This window comes from Aotus nancymaae, unplaced genomic scaffold, assembly GCF_030222135.1.
Source record: "Aotus nancymaae isolate 86718 unplaced genomic scaffold, 86718_ANA_hifiasm-v0.15.2.pri h1tg000059l, whole genome shotgun sequence".
NCBI classification, from domain to species: Eukaryota; Metazoa; Chordata; class Mammalia; order Primates; family Aotidae; genus Aotus; species Aotus nancymaae.
The window spans coordinates 52,174,099-52,190,704 of NW_026988473.1; the positions used below are offsets into that span (position 1 = coordinate 52,174,099).

Sequence of the window (16,606 nt, forward strand, 5' to 3'; positions counted from 1 at the left end):
ACCCTCAAGCTTGGTGACCCACACCATCTGCCACAGCAGCAGCCTCCCCAGTTTCCAGGAAATAGAGCTCCCACTGAATCTTGCAAGATCTTCCACACTGAGACATCTGAATCCAGCATTCTGTTACTTCCTCATTTTCTGGCTAACTTTGAGACAAATAAATGAGGACATTATAGTTATTCTTTCAGTGATTCAACAGAACTTTAAAGATGACCACCAATTACAATTCAAGTGTTTTATAGAAGAAAGATCTCCCTGGTGTGGCCAACTGTTTTAGGGGAGCACACCTTAGGATATTTATTCCTAAGTGCTCTCATGTAGCATTGTGGTCTTAAAAATGCACAGCACTGTGCCTGATATATACAAGGCACTCAAAACACGTTTGTTGAATAAGGAGAAAATAGAAGATAGATGGCAAAGGTAGCAGTTTTTAATCTCCCAGGAAGCTGAGTTAATTCTATAGCAGGGTTAGACCTAGTTCCCAGGAACAGAGGAGATAGGATGTGACTGACAATCTTCAGTTTTGGGGTCCACCAAGAACTCCAAAGTTCATGGAACATAATCAGTTATTTCATCATGACTTGGGGTGCTGTTAGTTATCTATACTATTTCTTCTCTAGCAAGACTGTTCATGGATCCCCTATACCTGGGCCTGAAGATCAGTTACTTTTGGATCTATGAGTAGGGATACCTATTCTGAAATGTCTAGCTTCTATGGGCTCCTCTTCCCTCTCCTGTCCCTTCTCCTCTCTTCTACTGTGGCACCTATGTTTCCATTTTGTCTTTCCCTTCCCCTCGCCTTTGCACCATCTCCTCATCTCCTTTTATCACTGTGATGACTTTATAGCACGTGTCTCCCCACGTGGAGGGTGGGAGCTTAGAGGGCTATGGCTACTATCAGACACAGAGTACAGGTAACGGGTGTTTGGGGCACCATGAAGCACGAGAAAACAAAAGAAACCCAGGCAGGATGATCCCCAAAACAGTGCTTTTATGCTGTCATTCTTGTTTTCTCTTGCTTGATGTTGCAGGGGTCCTGGCTCAGAGCTACCTGGAGAGATATTATCATGGTCTCACCTCATCAGCTGGCCGCCGGTGCAGGCAGTGGGGGTTGAACTTGTTGACATGCAGCACGTGAATGGCACATTTGATGCTGAGATGATGTAGTTGGCTGGTAACTTTTAAGAAGAGTAAATCATTCTGAAAGAGGAAAGTTTGGTTGATAAACCAGTTTCCAAAGTGGCAAAAGACCCCTGATGCCCCTTCCCAGACCAAACATAGACAAGTCAACCACATTTCAGGAAGGCGCACGTGGAGACACCCATAGCTTATTACAGTGGTTTGTACTCTGCTACTTGGGACCATTTTTGTGACAAACGATAATACTTCAAGGCCATAAGAGTATATGGAATAAAGTTTAAAATAACCACCATGGGTACATGTGAGCTGGGTGCTCGGAGGCACCACTGAAATATTTAAAGAAAAAGTCCTCACCACAGTCAGGTATTGCAGCATTCGTCCATCAACTCTAGATTCATGAAACTGGTCTTTGTACTGGGGTAAGCCAATATCATCAAGCCACCCTACAAATACAAAAACCCCAGATGTGTCAGGATTCACGAGAATGAGAGAATGCAGATGCCAAGAAAGGGGAGCAAATTATATTTTGAGGTTCCAGTTTTATTCCCCAAAATGTTTGGTAATTCCTCTGCCTTTTACAAGGAGACGGCTGTCTTTGAGGTAACCATTTAACAGGGAAATTACTTCTACCCTTAGTTGCTGCCAGAAACATACTTAATACATATATTCCTGTCCTTACGTGTCACCCAAATGTGGTCTAGCAGTGCAGACTTCTCCTCCTGCTTGGCGTTGATGGCTTTCACTGCTAAGACAAGTTTCTTCCTGTGGAGAGGGTGCTTAATTCCTAGCTCCTGAAATTAAAAGGTGAAGACCACATGTGAAATTTTGGCATGAAATTTGGACCTCAAAGAAAGCTGTGTCTGGGTGGAGATGCTCTGAGAGTATGACAGTGGATCTCTGTACCATGCCCTAGGATGCCAACCTGCAGGTACAGAGGGACTTTCAGCCTCCTCCATCCATCCTCTTGTGTGTGTGAGGGGAGTGGCGGACCCTGGCTTCCCCAGGCGTTGGTTTAGGGAGAAATGGGAGTCTCCTCTCCCCAAGCTCAGCCCTTACCTTTTCCATGTCCTGAGGGGTGGCTGTCAGTAAAGTGTGGCCAGAAGACACCCACTGCCTGGCGAAGATCACATATTGAGCCAGGCCAAAGTCTTCCAGCCACGCACACACACGCTCTGTGCTCCACTGGGCAAAGGGGGCGTTGGTGTCACTGGGAAGCAGGAGAACAGCATATACCTATTAGTGGGAGAGGCTGAGGTTCTGAATCTAATCATGTCTCACAAAAAAGAACTGTTTTTTTTAACAAACAACCTCCATCATGGGATTTTATTCAACAAAATTCCACTACAGCAGACTCACATGAGGTAGGCCCTAGAGTTTCCTTAGTAACACAAGATCTGAATTTCAAACCTCAGGCTACTTAGAGGATGGGGCAGCCTATATGATCCTCCTGAGATCACGTTTATATGCCCTAGGTCCACATACACACGTATACATGCCACAAGCCCAGAGCTGTGGCCTCATTAGGAGGAATCATCTTTTTAGGAAAATGCTTAGAAAACTAGTTTTCTTAGCATTTAAGAGGGTCAGTTCTCAACATTAAAAAAACAAACAAACCGAAAACAACACCCAAAACTAAAAGCAAAAACTTTCCAGTCAACAGTTAACACCTTACATATTAACAAAACATGGGAACATTCAAATTAAAGTCAACAAAAGGACAATATGTGTTTTATCAGTACTAACAACACTGGTCTGAGAGTCGTAGCCAGTACTAGAGATAAATAAGAACAAGAAGTAAAGGTATTAGAAAGGCAGAAACAAAAAAAAAAAGCCATTTGTTACAGATGATAGGACTGTCCATTTAGAAAACCCAAGAGAGCTCATTAAGGTGGCCAGTTATGAAATACACATATAAACGTATGTAAGGTATATGTTACATACAAAGATCAACAATTTTCTAATACCATCAATGCACAGATACTAATGCTTCTGTTAAAACAATTTAAAAATTCCACTCGTAGCAACCAACATTATAAAACGCCTACAGATTGCCTTAACAAGGGATGTTTGGCCTTGTGTGATTATGTGTGGGGATTGCAGGGGTGGGGAGAGGTGTTGACTACAACAGTCAACTGAGCAACATAAAAAAGACATGAATAAATGAAAAGCTAGATTATGTTCCTAGACAGAATGACTGGGTTTTATAAAGCCGTCAATTCTTAAGGACATCCATTCTTCATTTAAAGGATGAATTTAATAGCATACTAAAAATCCCAATGGAGTCATTTTTTTAGGAGGGGAGGATTTGACAGTGCAACTTTCTGTTCATAAGTGGGGATTTATAGAATATTGAAGACTAGATATTCCTTCAAAGACCAGAAAGATTCCTTCAAAGCATCCCTAACATACTACATTAAAACGTATTTTTTTAATGTCTGGTCGAACTGTTCTTAAAGTTAGGGAATTCCTTAAAGGATAAACATGGTAAGAAAGCTCCATTTTAGAATAATTGCTAGAGATGATGTATATCCTGGGGCAGGGACTGATCAATTGCAACCTGGAGCCTGGGCTTTCACGGGTCCTGAAAATGTTTTTATGAGGCCTGGAACTTATAAAATTTCAAAAAAGTATAAAATCTAAATATTAAATTAGAAATAAAAGGAATATTTAGAATTAGAAGACAAGCCACAAAAACTGCAAGTTTTGCAAAACTGAAGAAAAAATCACAAAATCTAGAAATATTAATATTTTATTATATAAAAGGTAGATATACCTCTATAGTTTCTTTTTTGAGACAAGATATTTATTATTTTAGAGATGGGATATTTATTTATTTTAGAGACAGGGTTTTAGTAATTAATTATTTTTAGAGATGGGGTTTGGCTCTGCTGCCCAGGCTGGAGTGTAGTGATGTAATCATAGCTCACTACAGCCTTGAACTCCTGGGCTCAAGCAATCCTTCTACATCAGCCTCCCAAGTAGCTGGGACTAAAGGTCTGAGCCACTGTATCCAGATATAGTACTTTTTTACTCTCATATTTTGGGTGCATACTGTTTGACTGCTTCTTTATATGTCCACAATCTATAATACTTTCTATGAAAACAGATGGTTGATTTAGTCTTTCTTCTAGTATGACTGATCTTTATCTTTTATGACAATAGTTAAAAAAAAGTTTTATCTTCACAATTTTTTTTATTTTTATCTTTTTTTTTTTTTTTCTTGAGACAGAGTTTTGCTCTTGTTACCCAGGCTGGAGTGCAATGGCACGATCTCGGCTCAGCACAACCTCCGCCTCCTCAGTTCAAGCAATTCTCCTGCCTCAGCCTCCCAAGTAGCTGGGACTACAGGCGCGCGCCACCATGCCCAGCTAATTTTTTTTTTGTATTTTTAGTAGAGACGGGGTTTCACCATGTTGACCAGTATGGTCTCGATCTCTTGACCTCATGATTCACCCGCCTCGGCCTCCTAAAGTGCTGGGATTATAGGCGTGAGTCACCACGCCCGGACTTTCTTCACAATTTATAACTGGTAATGTCATGTACACTTTTAGAATCACTTAAATTTAGAAAAGCCTCTGTCAAATGTCTTATATGTGAGTTGTAAAACTACACCTCATTCAAGTTTTCTAATGCTATGGCTAATCTTAAGCATTCTTTGAATTTGACAATATTCATTTAACTCATGTGTTGTCTATGACCTTGTGGTAGTACATGAGTTTATGTCATCTTTGCCACTGTCAGTATATCATGTAAACTCAGCAAGAAATTTCAACCTTTTTCCAATGAGTTCATATGATTCATCTTATATGAACAACAATCTAGGAGGCCATTCATTCCTTTTGTTTAAAACTTGCCTCTTTGTCTTAGCAAATTACTGCTTTTGGTATGATCTGGATTTTTTGTTTATAATTCATTTTTTAATGCAAGAAAGAATAATTTCTCTCAAATTTCAATGCTCATTTTATCACTTTGTTTTATATTCTATTTGGTTTTTATTTCATTCATTTCCTTGTTTCTTGGAAGTGGGAAAAACAAACATATCTGAGGGACATTTCAGTTCTTTCTTAAATTTTTTAACTTTCATATTTTGCGTAGTCTTTGTGAACCTAACATTTCAGTTCTAAAGGGAAAATAAGTGTTTCTGAGATGATAATTTGAAAACCTCTGTCCTATAGACCTTTTCAAAACCACCTAGAGCTCTGATCCTCATCTCCAGTAGTCTTCCCGTTTTTTGTTTTGTGATCCTCTCCTCCCTCTTAAGCCTTGAGGTGCTTGCACAGTATCAGACCCAGCTTCTGCACTTCCTCCTCAGCTCCTCTCAGTGCCAGCATCTCCCATATCCTCAGCCAGGGCACCACTCAACATTCTAGGAAATAATCTGGAGATGACAGAGAAGATACCCTTCATCTATAGCCAAACCATTTATTTTGCTGACATATTCCAAAACGTTTTTTAAAATTGCAGTTCAAATGATGTAGCTGAGATTTATCAAATATGCTCTTCTCATCGGAGGGGGAGAGGACATGGCACATTTATAATTACACAGTTCATCAGTGAGTATGGAGTGCTGAGCAAATCGGCACAATGGGAAGTGGAAGTAATCCTGGAAGCCATTTATGCAGTGGGAAAGCTAGTGAATCAAACTTAACTAAACTAAACATGCAGTGTCCGTAAACCACATACACACATACCCCACATACTCCACCCTACCCTAAACCCAAACAACATGGATCCCCAGGTTAACTTCCCCTTAACAAGTACCCCGAAACCCTCACAGCTGCCCTAACACCATCTGTTATACGGAAAAGTGTAGACCAAGGGAAAGTTGGAGTAAAAAGAGTCAGCCGTCTTAAAACTGGCTGTGTTTAAAATACCTTTTTTATGCCAAATTTTCAAAACACCTGGCCCTGTCTACACTATGATCAAACTCTCTCTGGACTCTGGAAGGGCTCCATACAAGTGAGGGTCCCCGAAGCTTAAGCATCTTTACATTCATGATGATTCTGACTGACTGCATGTAGGAAAAGGAAACAAAATGGGGCCCAGGGCAGGGGAGCGGTAAGATTGGGGACCCCTCTTAAAGCTGGAGTCCTAGGGCAATACACTCAGTAGATCGGCTGATTGGAATGCAAATTGGTAAAACTTTACCTGGGAGGAGAAAGACAATAAAAAGTGTTCTTTCATAATCTGAGACAGAGGGCCTACACAGTATTATCAAAGATCATATAAAAAAATAAGTTGTTTTATTGAACAAAGAAAGGTTGGGGCTGGAGGCTTTCAGTAACAAAGCACCTTTCCTAAAGAATACGAGCAACAGTTTTAAAGCTACACCTAAATATTAGTATCTATAAATTATAAGTATTACCAGAGGACATTAACATATACCAAACCTCTACTTAAGAGTTGTAAAGGCCTTTCTTGTCCACCAGCAAATTCATTTTGCACTGTTAGGATAAACATAACAATCTCATCAGGACCTCTTCACACTTCTTCCCTTTATCATCTACTGTTATGGTTAACAAAGCACAAAGACATTCGAACAAAGCAGCCCTGTGGCTAGAATTGCAATTTTTTTCCTTTGGCAAAGAAAGTTACTGACCCTGGTTACCCCATACCCTAAAGTGACTGGCAGAATACAGACGGCTCCCTAACCATGCACTTCTACTCCAGGGACAATGCTGAGGGGTCTTAGAAAAGTTTCTATACCCTGTCCCAATGATTCTCCTTCTAGAATCAATCCTTCAAGAACTAGCCAGAATTAAAACAAAGATGAATCATTAAAGCTTGCTGTAGCTTGATTTTTTTTTTCAGTTCAGATAAATCAGAAACAACAGTAATGTCTACATTGAGAAGATTGCTAGGTAAATTGGAATATCTAATTATTGAATATACAGGTAAGCCTTCTCTGGCTCACTTTCTAAGGGCTCTGAATTAGTCTCTGACTTAGACTATGCCCTTAGGTTCTCTAGCCTCTAAAAGCTAATGGTCTATATATTCTATTGTTTCTTTTCAAGGCACCTGGAGCCTGGGGATATTTGTCAAAGAATAAATGGATCTGGAAAGGTCCCGTATCTCATGCACCAGGAGGACCTGGCAGAGACAAGAAACCCATTTGGCAAGCTAGGAAAGTGAATTATCATATCCGTGAGCAGCATAAGTGAAGTCTCCTTTCACAGGGGATGCAGGTCTGCAAACAATATGAAGCATTTAGGGAAATGCTTTTCTTCCTTAATCGGAATCTAGACTGTATTATTTCTGAGAACTGATATTTGAATTATATGTATCTTATCCAGTAATGACCTGTACTTTGTATTGGTATATGGGAATCTAACTGAAGAGAGTTAAGCCTTTTTTCCCTTTTGGTTAGATATAAAATGCCACATTCGAATCTTGTGGAAAGCCCCCAGGAGTACTGATCTTGGCTGAGTAACTCAGAACTTAGGAGGTATTATTCTGGTGGAGGTGATGTATTGTAGGGGCTGCTTGACTGGAGAGAGAATACAGAAAGGGGTTTCCCCAAAATACAGGAGTAAAGATTCACCTATGCAGGTTTGAAGGGAGATACTGTTTTTCAGAGCAGGGATATCAAAAGAAAGTGGGTAAAGCTAGTAACTGGAGGGTTTCTGCCAGGGACACCTCCGGAGAAGTTTAACGTTCTCTATGCTTTTGTATTAGGGTATGATGGGGAAAGTCACATGAAACTTCCCACTTTGATTCCAGTGCCATCCCTTTGCAACCCCCTTTAGTTAACATGCTACAGTAAAGTTTGGCACAGTAGGATTATGGAAAATAATGGCAGGTGTGGCCAGCTCCACTGACATCTTTCTGCAGAGTCTTTGTGGATGACTGACCCAGAGGTGGGTAAGAGACAAGGCTCACTTTCCCAAATATACTAGAGGCTGTTGACCCTTGAATGGCAGACAGCTGATGCAGAAGCTCATGTAATCCTCATGAGAACTTTTTAATAAAACACTTGTCTGTGACATCTACTTTACAAGTGAGGAAATGGAGGCATAGAGAGATACTGTATAACCTAGCTTAGGGCTCACAGCTAGGAAGTGACTGAGCAGAGATTCCTAGGGGTTCCAGAGTCTGTGCTCTTCCTGGCTGCACCAAGGCTACTCAATTCAGTGTGTAAACCCACTGCTGAGAATGGATCATAGGTGTGTAGCACTGTTGAGGTGCTCAGGGAGGCCCAAGGGCCCACCTCCTACCCTAGCCAGCTCCAGCTGTAGGGAGCTTCTTGTCTTCACCTCAGCATACTTGTAAGCATGAGCAACATCCATGCGTGTTGAATGGACAAGTTGAGAAGCTCTGCACTACGGGCTCCTGCCTTCCACTTCTGGAGGCTGTGGGACAATCAGAAACCCTCTCCCTGCTCCACCCTGGCCGGGATTTCACATGAATTTTTGTAGATGGACTAGAGGGAGCCTTACCTTTTCTGTCCCTTGGAATCTCTGGTCCTAGAGAGTCTTGGCCCTGCGGTTGCCCGGAGCCCACCTCGTCGAAACTCTGCCATCCCCAGCGCGTCTGTGTTGAAATTTCCTGACTGAGTTCTTCGGATTCTGCATGGAGAAGAATCCATGGAGACTGTCATGGAAGAGTCTGAAAGCCTACAGTCACTGTGCTTCCTCTTTTGCAAGGCCATGCAGGCCGGAACGGCGACTCTGGGCAGCACTGCTTCTCAGTACCTTCCCAGAGATCAAGGATCACAACCTGTCGCAGCTCCTCGGCCAGACTCAAGCCTCAATTCTAATCCTGCCTCTGGGATTTAGTCACTTGCCATAGAGGTCAGAGCAAAGTTTGATGCTTTGTAGGAGGCCCCAGTTTCTGCCTCATGTCACAAAGTGGATCACTTGGGCCAGCAAGCACTCAGCTTTCAAAGATTTTTCAAAGATTTCTTAAGACAGACTGACTCCTAAGAAGGAAGAATATAGTCCTATTTGTGTCTGTCCCAAAGCCCATGTAGTATAAGCTGCAGAGATTATGTTCAGGGTGTGTGGCAAGGATGCATGACATGAAAGGCAACTGGATATATTTAATGGGTGCCTTTCATACTTCTCCTTCTCTTGGCGCTGAAAAATAACTCAGATTCTTCTCTTTAAATGAGACCACTCTGATTTGACTGCTGTTTCAATGTCTGATGGACCAGGGGCTTACAGAGACTCTTTGCCCAATCAAAAAGAAAAATTCCAAGCAATATAATTATCATCAACAGCACCAACTTACTTTCCCCAGAACTTCTTAATGCCTTTGGGACTCCGTTTACCATCTGGTGTCAGAGGAGACTGGGGACCTGATTCAGTGCCCGATGATGTGGATGAGAGGTCATTGACCACAGCAGTGTCATCCCAGCCACTTTCTGTGTCTCCTGAGATTGGAAGAAGGCAATGAACGTGAACATAAGGGCATGACCTCCAGAACCCTTCTCTCCCAAGCCTGGGCCCTCCCCTTCAGTGGGAGTCCAGAGAATCTGGCCAGCTCTGCCTTCAGGGCAGAACTCCATACCAGATCCCAGAGACTAGTGGGGATTCCAGGCTTTCTTGCTGAGAAATTAGTGAGCTCAATGTTTCAAATCTAGGTGAGCTAATGTCTTTAATTTTAAGGCTTTGGGGTCCAAGTATTTGTGGATTATTCCAACAAGGAGCTTGCTCTCTTTCCTCAGAGGGAGATGCAGGCACGCAGGCAGTAGGGGGACCCTGGCTGAGTGTTGGTGAGGGGGAGGGTTAGGGTAGGGAAACAAAGGCATTCTCACTCTCCACCTCACCTGGAATGGGTACAGTACCTAATACGGGGGCACTGACACTCCGGCCACGGTCTCCAGTGAACCAAGAAGCAGAGAAGCCACATGAAGAAACAAGAGAGGCCAAAGTCCAGCCCACCAGAGTTATGGGGAAGCAAAGAAATAAACAAAAGAGTGTCATCGAGCAAGAGAGAAAAACTCAAACAGAAAGAAAAATAATCCCACGGAGAAGGATAGGGTGAGTGGTGACTGAGACTGAGAGGAAGTTTCATGTGAGGGGACCACGTGCTCCTGGTGCCTCTCTGTGACAGGCTGAGGTGTCCACACTCAGGGACAGGGAGGGATGGCAGCAGGGGCTGAAAACTCCAGGCCACAGGCCACTCTTGTGCAGGTGCCTGGGCTCACTCAGCTCAGACTAGAACAATCTGAAGCCATGGTGAGTCCAATTTGAGTGTCACTAAAACACACTCATTCCAGGGCTTATCTGGAGTTCCTGCAGCCAAGGGCAGAGCTGGCCTTCATGAAGCCAACACATGGGCCAGCTCAGGGAATAGCTGAGGCTGAGGGGCCTCAGGAAGAACTGTGCCAGGACCAGAATGTTCCCTTCTGGGCCCATTGAATCTTCTGCTGCTGCTGGGGAAAGATGGCCTATTTTGAACGCAAAGCAGCAAAAGCCTCTGTGGTTTCAGGTCTTACCCACCGAAAGGATACCTGTAGACCGACACCCTTGCCCATTGGCCACTGACTCCATTTGCCTAAGGAAATGCTCCTACTTGGAGTGCATGATACCCTCCTACTGGGAATAGGGAAGTTGCAGAGAAGAAGGTGGAGACAGGAGAGAGAAGATCAGAATGACAGAGGAAGGAAGCATGAGGGGCAGGAAGGGTAGAACGGGGTCTCTGAGAGGAGGGAAAACAATGCTAGCAAGGAAAGGAAGGGGTTCGAGAGGAGGAAGAGAAGAAGACAGGAAATGAGGGTGAAAACTGCAGCTGGAAAGAAGTAGGGGATACACACACCCTGGTTTGCTGAGACTGTGGAGTGCTGACCGTAGAAAACAGTTCACCCAGGGGGAGCCTCTAGAGGTGGGACCACCCCAAGGTACAGCTTGTTCCAGCCACCCACCCCACCATTCTCCAATTGCGGATTGTGGTGGTAGGTGCAAGGATCTTGTATAATCACTCAAAGTGCCAAGGACACTGCTTAGAGGTCACCAGCACCAGGGCTGGACACTCACTCAGCCTCAGCAGGCTGCTCCCCGTGGCGTCAGGCTGGCAGGCGGTGGTGGCAGGAGATTTGGCAGCTTCTCCATTGGGCGTAGCTCCTGAAAGCTTCCCAGGTAAAGTGGGGTATTTGTGCTCCGCCAAGAAAGGGCTGTCCTATTGGAAAGTGAAAGAAAGAGAAAGGTACCTATTTAGCTGTTAGCCTCAGTTAGGAAATCCTTGGATACAGAACAATTCCCTGTTTTTCAAGAGCCATTTTTCATATATGGTGACTCAAAGACCCCTCAAAGATTATTTAGCTAGTCTGACAAAGGGGAATAGAGTTCCATGGAAGGAAGAAACTTTTCCAAGGCCACACAGTAAGACAGGGACAGAGTCAAGTGCAAATCCAGAGCTGACTGCAACTGCCTCTAACAGGAAGTGAAGTTGTCTTGCAAAGTGGCCTTTGCTGTCTGGCCTAGTGCTCAGAGACTCGATGAATTAACAGCTGTGAATTACCCTGTAAGCTCTTTGGATATGAAAAGTGGCATTCTCATAAAAGCTGTCTCATGTTTTATCATACATACATACATACATACATACATATGTAAAATAACAATTCTGCAAGAGAGGAGGCTGAGCTCAGTCTGCTCTGGGCTTCTCTGTTTCTCCCAGATTTGCTTTCCTGTGGTGAGGAGAGAGGTGCTTCTGCTAATTGGGACCCTTCCTCAGACCAGGCAAGGGCAGACCTCTGTGAGGGCTTGACCAACTGCACAAATGATACGGATCTTGCCTGAGAGCAGGTATGCTACAGAAGGGAAATTATAGTTTAAATCTGTAACAGAAGAAAAAAATCTATATTGTGATAATGGTTTCTTGAAAAACATCATGTTAAGGCAAGCAAGAAGATATGCACACCCTTGGGGGAGATGATGACAAGAAATGGGCCAGAGGACCACATGGCAACGAGCTCCTTCAGGAACTTAGGATTAGAGGTAGAGCCTCAGTGCACCCAGCTCCATGCTTGGACTCTGGCCATGGGAAGGTCCCAAAGAAACAAGCTGATTAAATGAGGGAGAAGATAGCATTTATTCGGCAAAGAGGTATATAATGGCCTCTAAATCTGCAAACCTGAGAGAAACACAGTGGAATGCACTGTGAAAGTGAATATAAAAGAAGAGAGAAATTGAAGCGATGTCACCAAAAGGAATCGACTGTGTATCACCTGATTAGATTCAGAAGAAAAGTAATATGAAAGACAAAACAGATTTCAAACTGGCAAGTCAGAACAGTTATGGGCAGCTGCTGTGACTGAAACATCCTTTGAAGTTCCATTTAGCTAAAAGCCAAATATCCAATATATTTCTGAATTCAATTTCCTTATAAATGCATGTCCTAGAAATTGTTTGAGATTCAGTTCATTCATTGAACATTAACTGTAACTCTCTATAAATAGCTCAGAAAGGAGAGATACAGGAAGAGTAAACTGAATTCTGAAAGAACTGGCTGGTAGAGTAGAAGTAACTAGAACCTTGAGAGATGAAGGCCATGAGAGTTTCAAGTCTGTGATGACCCATGAGCTAAAGATTAGACATGATCAGACATGTATGTGGTTAAGACCCACAGTTTCCAAATGGTAGTTCACGTGCCGGCTGCTCTTCATAATTACCTGGGGCACTTGTAAAACAATATGAGTTTCCAGATCCCTCCTGTGCCCAGTCCCTGATTCAGTCTTCCTGGAAGCACACCCCACGGGTCTGTATTTTTGACAAGCATCTCAGATTATATGAATGCAGTCAGACCCAGGAACCACTGACTACGAGAAGGTAGTGTTCAAAAAGTTTAGAGACCTGAAGGGCATGACTCCAAGCTCCACCTTACATAGGACATATGGGAGGAGGGCAGGGCTCTCAAAAACAGGTTTCTGACTGTATCATCACACATGATCCCTCAAGGCAGGGCTGAGACACCCAAGGAGCCAAGTGGGCCAGCAGGGAACTCCCTGAGGAGCTGAGATGCAAAGAGAACAGATACCTAATCCAAGGATGGGGTTTAAAAGGCAGCCCAGACCTGTAAGAAAGACAGCAAAAAGGAATCAAGGACAATGGAAAGGGCTCTCTGGGTTCTACTCAGGCCAAGAGTAAGAGCTGGGAAGAAATGACTCACTGATGGAGAAGGTGGTGCAATGTCGAGACATGATGCAGAGGAAACAGAGATGCTCAACTCCAGTTCTGTTTCTCCTGTCTCCATAAAGAACAATCCTCCTGGCTGTGGGGGAACAGAAGCCCCAGCCAAGAGAGTAGTGTAGAACTGATTATCCAGCTGCTTTAAATTAGAACAGAGAAGCAGCATGCCAGAGTGGAAAGGGCCTAGGCTTTGAGTCAGACCAAATCAGGCAAAGCTCTTTCTCTTCCACCTCTCAGGACCTCTGCTTGGTCATTTCTAAAAGGAGAATAACAATTCCTGCCTCAGGTTTGCCAGGAAATAACATATCCCCAGGGCCTAGCACACAGTGGACACTGGATAAACAGAAGCTCAGGAAATATCACATACCAGGACCTAAAGAAACAGCAATCTAGAAGAGCAGTTTTTACCAAAGCAGGCACTGGTCAGACTACATCTAGAATATCACAGTCTGGTCCAGGGCACAACTTAAAGAATACATGGAGAAACTAGTGCTGATCCTAAGTAGACTAAGCGGCAGCTTGAAAGGTTTGTGATCCATGCACATAAGAAGGTAATATTCAGTCCAGAGAACAGAGCAGTCAGAGAGGGCATGAGGGACTTAAATTCCAGAGCTGTCAGAAGTAGGGGAGACTGACTTTATCCGTAGGCTAGACACGAAGAGAGAGGATCAGCAGATGCACATTTTAGGAAAGCTCACAGAGCTGGAAAAGAATACAAAGGCTGTCTTACAATGAAGTCACAGAAAGCAAGAGCCAGTTTAAGCAAGTGCCAGACACAAAAGTTATGGCTGCTGCAGAAAGATGGCTCTGGAACAGTTCTGGCCCTGTGGAACGGTTCTGGGAGGGCAGTGGTGTATGTGGGTGAGAGGAGAGGGGTGGCCATATTGAATAACTAAGATTGTATAAGATTGTGATTATGGGCAAAACATACAAAACTAATCTTTTAATCTGGAGCATTTTTTTCTTTATAGATAGTCCCATACCACTCATATTTCTTGGTAATCAAATTGGGATCTTGAACCTTGAGCTTGTGAGCTGGGCTTGCTTCCAAAGGAGCAGGTGGTCACTTACAGATGTGCTTTAGAAACACCTTTGAATGACCTCTGTGAAGCTGTGGTGGGAGGGGGTACTGCTGAGCGATTTAACAGCTGTCCTCACAAGAAGGCTTTCAGTTCAGAGGGACCACACAAACCCCAGACTCAAGGGTCTGTGTTCCAGAGCACCTGGGCAGGGGAGCAGGCAGAAGACTTTTGCTGTACAGTTCAGATGGCCCAAGGAATGGCTGCCTACTTGAAGCACCAACCACTACAAATATGGAAGTGTAGAGAAGCCCCTTATATAGATGCAGAGGTGCAGAAAAGATCTTTCTCTTAAGCAGATGTAGAGGAGCAGAGATGCCTCATTTTACCATATGAATGTGAAAATATAAAATGACCCCCTCAGGCAGAAGTCAGAAAGCAATGAGAAGCTCCATGTTTCATCTGGACATGGAGGCAGGGGACAGAGAAGGGAAATGCCATCAACCTCACAATACATTTTCCATATAATGTTATAAATGGTGGTTGGGTGTGGCTGAAATTATGCTAATTATATGAATCTTCATTTCTTTATGGGCTCAACATTTGTGCACTGGCCTAAAAGCTTAATCCTCTTCCACGACAGGCTTCCCTGAAGAAAATTAGTCCTAATGGAATTTTTATAACATGACTTGTTCACCAAAGTGGGACTGAGTGTGCACTTGTGTTTTTTTTTTTTTTAACCATGACATATCCGCACAGAAAGGATAACAGTGTGCTGAGATCGTAGCAATCCCCTTCTCAGGGATTAAGTCTACTTTGTTAAACATTAATTTCTCTGAGCCTGTAAAATGGAGGTGATAATAATAAATTCTGTCCCACAGATAATGGCAGTGAAAGCATGTTAAATAGCTGGGTGCACATAAAAATAAAATGGGAGAGAAAAGTTGATCTTTCCCCTCTTACCCCCTTACAGTTAGTACATTTTAAGGCTACAAAAACTATGACTTGCTAAATTAAAATACTCGCAAACAGTGTAACCACAAATAGGCAACAGGGTATGAAGTCAATGTACCTTGGGCTCTACCACCGGGAAGAGCTGGTTCCCGTCCATACACTATGGAGTAACAAGAGGATTTCGTTTATGTGGAGAAAAAGAGACTTTTGTTATTCACAAACAGCAACAACTCAGGACTACCCGCCTGCTTAAATCTGAAAGGCTCATCCCCTCCCTCCACGTCTTCACGCCAGGTAATCACCATCCACGGCAGAAAACACAGATCCCTGTCCAACTCCTTGGACAGATGTCCTGGGCAGCTGCCAGCAACATGGCCATGGCAACCGAGGGACACATGACCATGAAAGCAGAGCCACTGAATGAACCCAGGGCTTCTGCCAACTTCAGCCTTTATGGTTCTCCATTGTATCAACAGGGAGGCTGACCAATGTTATTGGAGACCAAGAGATGGCATGCAGCATGGGCTCACTGAAGGGTCTCTATCAGGGCAGGCTCCCTCGGTCTCTAATGACCAAGCTCAAGAGCCTGCTACTGTCCCCTGCAGCATGAGGTCCACCCACATGATCAAGGGCTACTCCCATCTAAGGAGCCACAAAACCCTCCTCATCTTCCCAGACTCTTAGAACAGCTCACTCTCCAACATCCTAAAAATCCCCCATCTTCTCCCTGGGTCATCTCGTTTACTCACATTAATTCACCAATAAAAAGTCTGTACGATGCTCCCAAGTTCCCCAGGAATATAGGACTAGTAGTCATGATCTTCCCTGGCTCGATCTGTCTCTTGGCTCTGACCTCACCTCCTCCTACTCCCCACCATTTCCCAAAACCTGCCAGTGCCCAGCAGACTTTAACCAAGCTTTGCCTACCTCAACATCTCTCATCAACTCCAGGCAGCATTTCCTGAATTGTTCTTCCTCTAAGATGCTTTGGACCATACCCGATTAATTTTCTCAAAATGTTCACATAATTCCTGTTTTCCCCACAACTTTATAAAATCTTCTACAACGTAGGGAGCAGGACCTACCCATAACCCAGTACTAGGCTAGGCCCAAAAAAGTAACTCAGTCATCCTTAAGGGTAGGTTGATGAGCTGACCTTATTCACAGATCCACTTCTCAAGTCTTCTAGACTACAAGAGAGCTTTTTCTGAGCCCTGAAAAAAAAACACAAAAGAAAGAAAGAATTACTGGAGAAGGAGGTAAATGTCATAGCTCACGCAGAGGACATTTCAAATGCTTAACCAGTGGTCTTAGGCTTAGGTTCAAGGTCGTGAAAAAAAAAATACCCTCTCATAACAGCCTTTA

The 16,606-nt window shown here is 43.6% G+C and overlaps 1 protein-coding gene across 11 annotated transcripts in view; it reads right to left on the reverse strand.

Annotated features, from left to right (window-relative positions):
- Window positions 1-16,606, reverse strand: part of PPFIBP2 (PPFIA binding protein 2) — a 138,865-nt gene that overhangs the window by 6,393 nt on the left and 115,866 nt on the right. For 6 of the 11 annotated variants that reach the window (XR_002479325.2, XM_021675114.2, XM_021675112.2 and 3 more), the window contains 10 exons: window positions 16,398-16,455; window positions 15,360-15,401; window positions 11,118-11,259; window positions 9,926-9,958; window positions 9,370-9,511; window positions 8,577-8,705; window positions 2,197-2,347; window positions 1,820-1,931; window positions 1,495-1,583; window positions 1,078-1,200 (listed from right to left, as the gene is read on the reverse strand). Coding sequence is in view for 10 of the 11 variants with exons in the window: in XM_021675114.2 (XP_021530789.2) it covers window positions 1,078-1,200; window positions 1,495-1,583; window positions 1,820-1,931; window positions 2,197-2,347; window positions 8,577-8,705; window positions 9,370-9,511; window positions 9,926-9,958; window positions 11,118-11,259; window positions 15,360-15,401; window positions 16,398-16,455 (1,021 nt within the window). In the remaining variant the exon portion in view is untranslated. The remainder of the gene's footprint in view (window positions 1-1,077; window positions 1,201-1,494; window positions 1,584-1,819; window positions 1,932-2,196; window positions 2,348-8,576; window positions 8,706-9,369; window positions 9,512-9,925; window positions 9,959-11,117; window positions 11,260-15,359; window positions 15,402-16,397; window positions 16,456-16,606) is intronic. The other 5 variants (XM_021675113.2, XM_021675119.2, XM_064365217.1 and 2 more) reach the window with 1 other exon arrangement.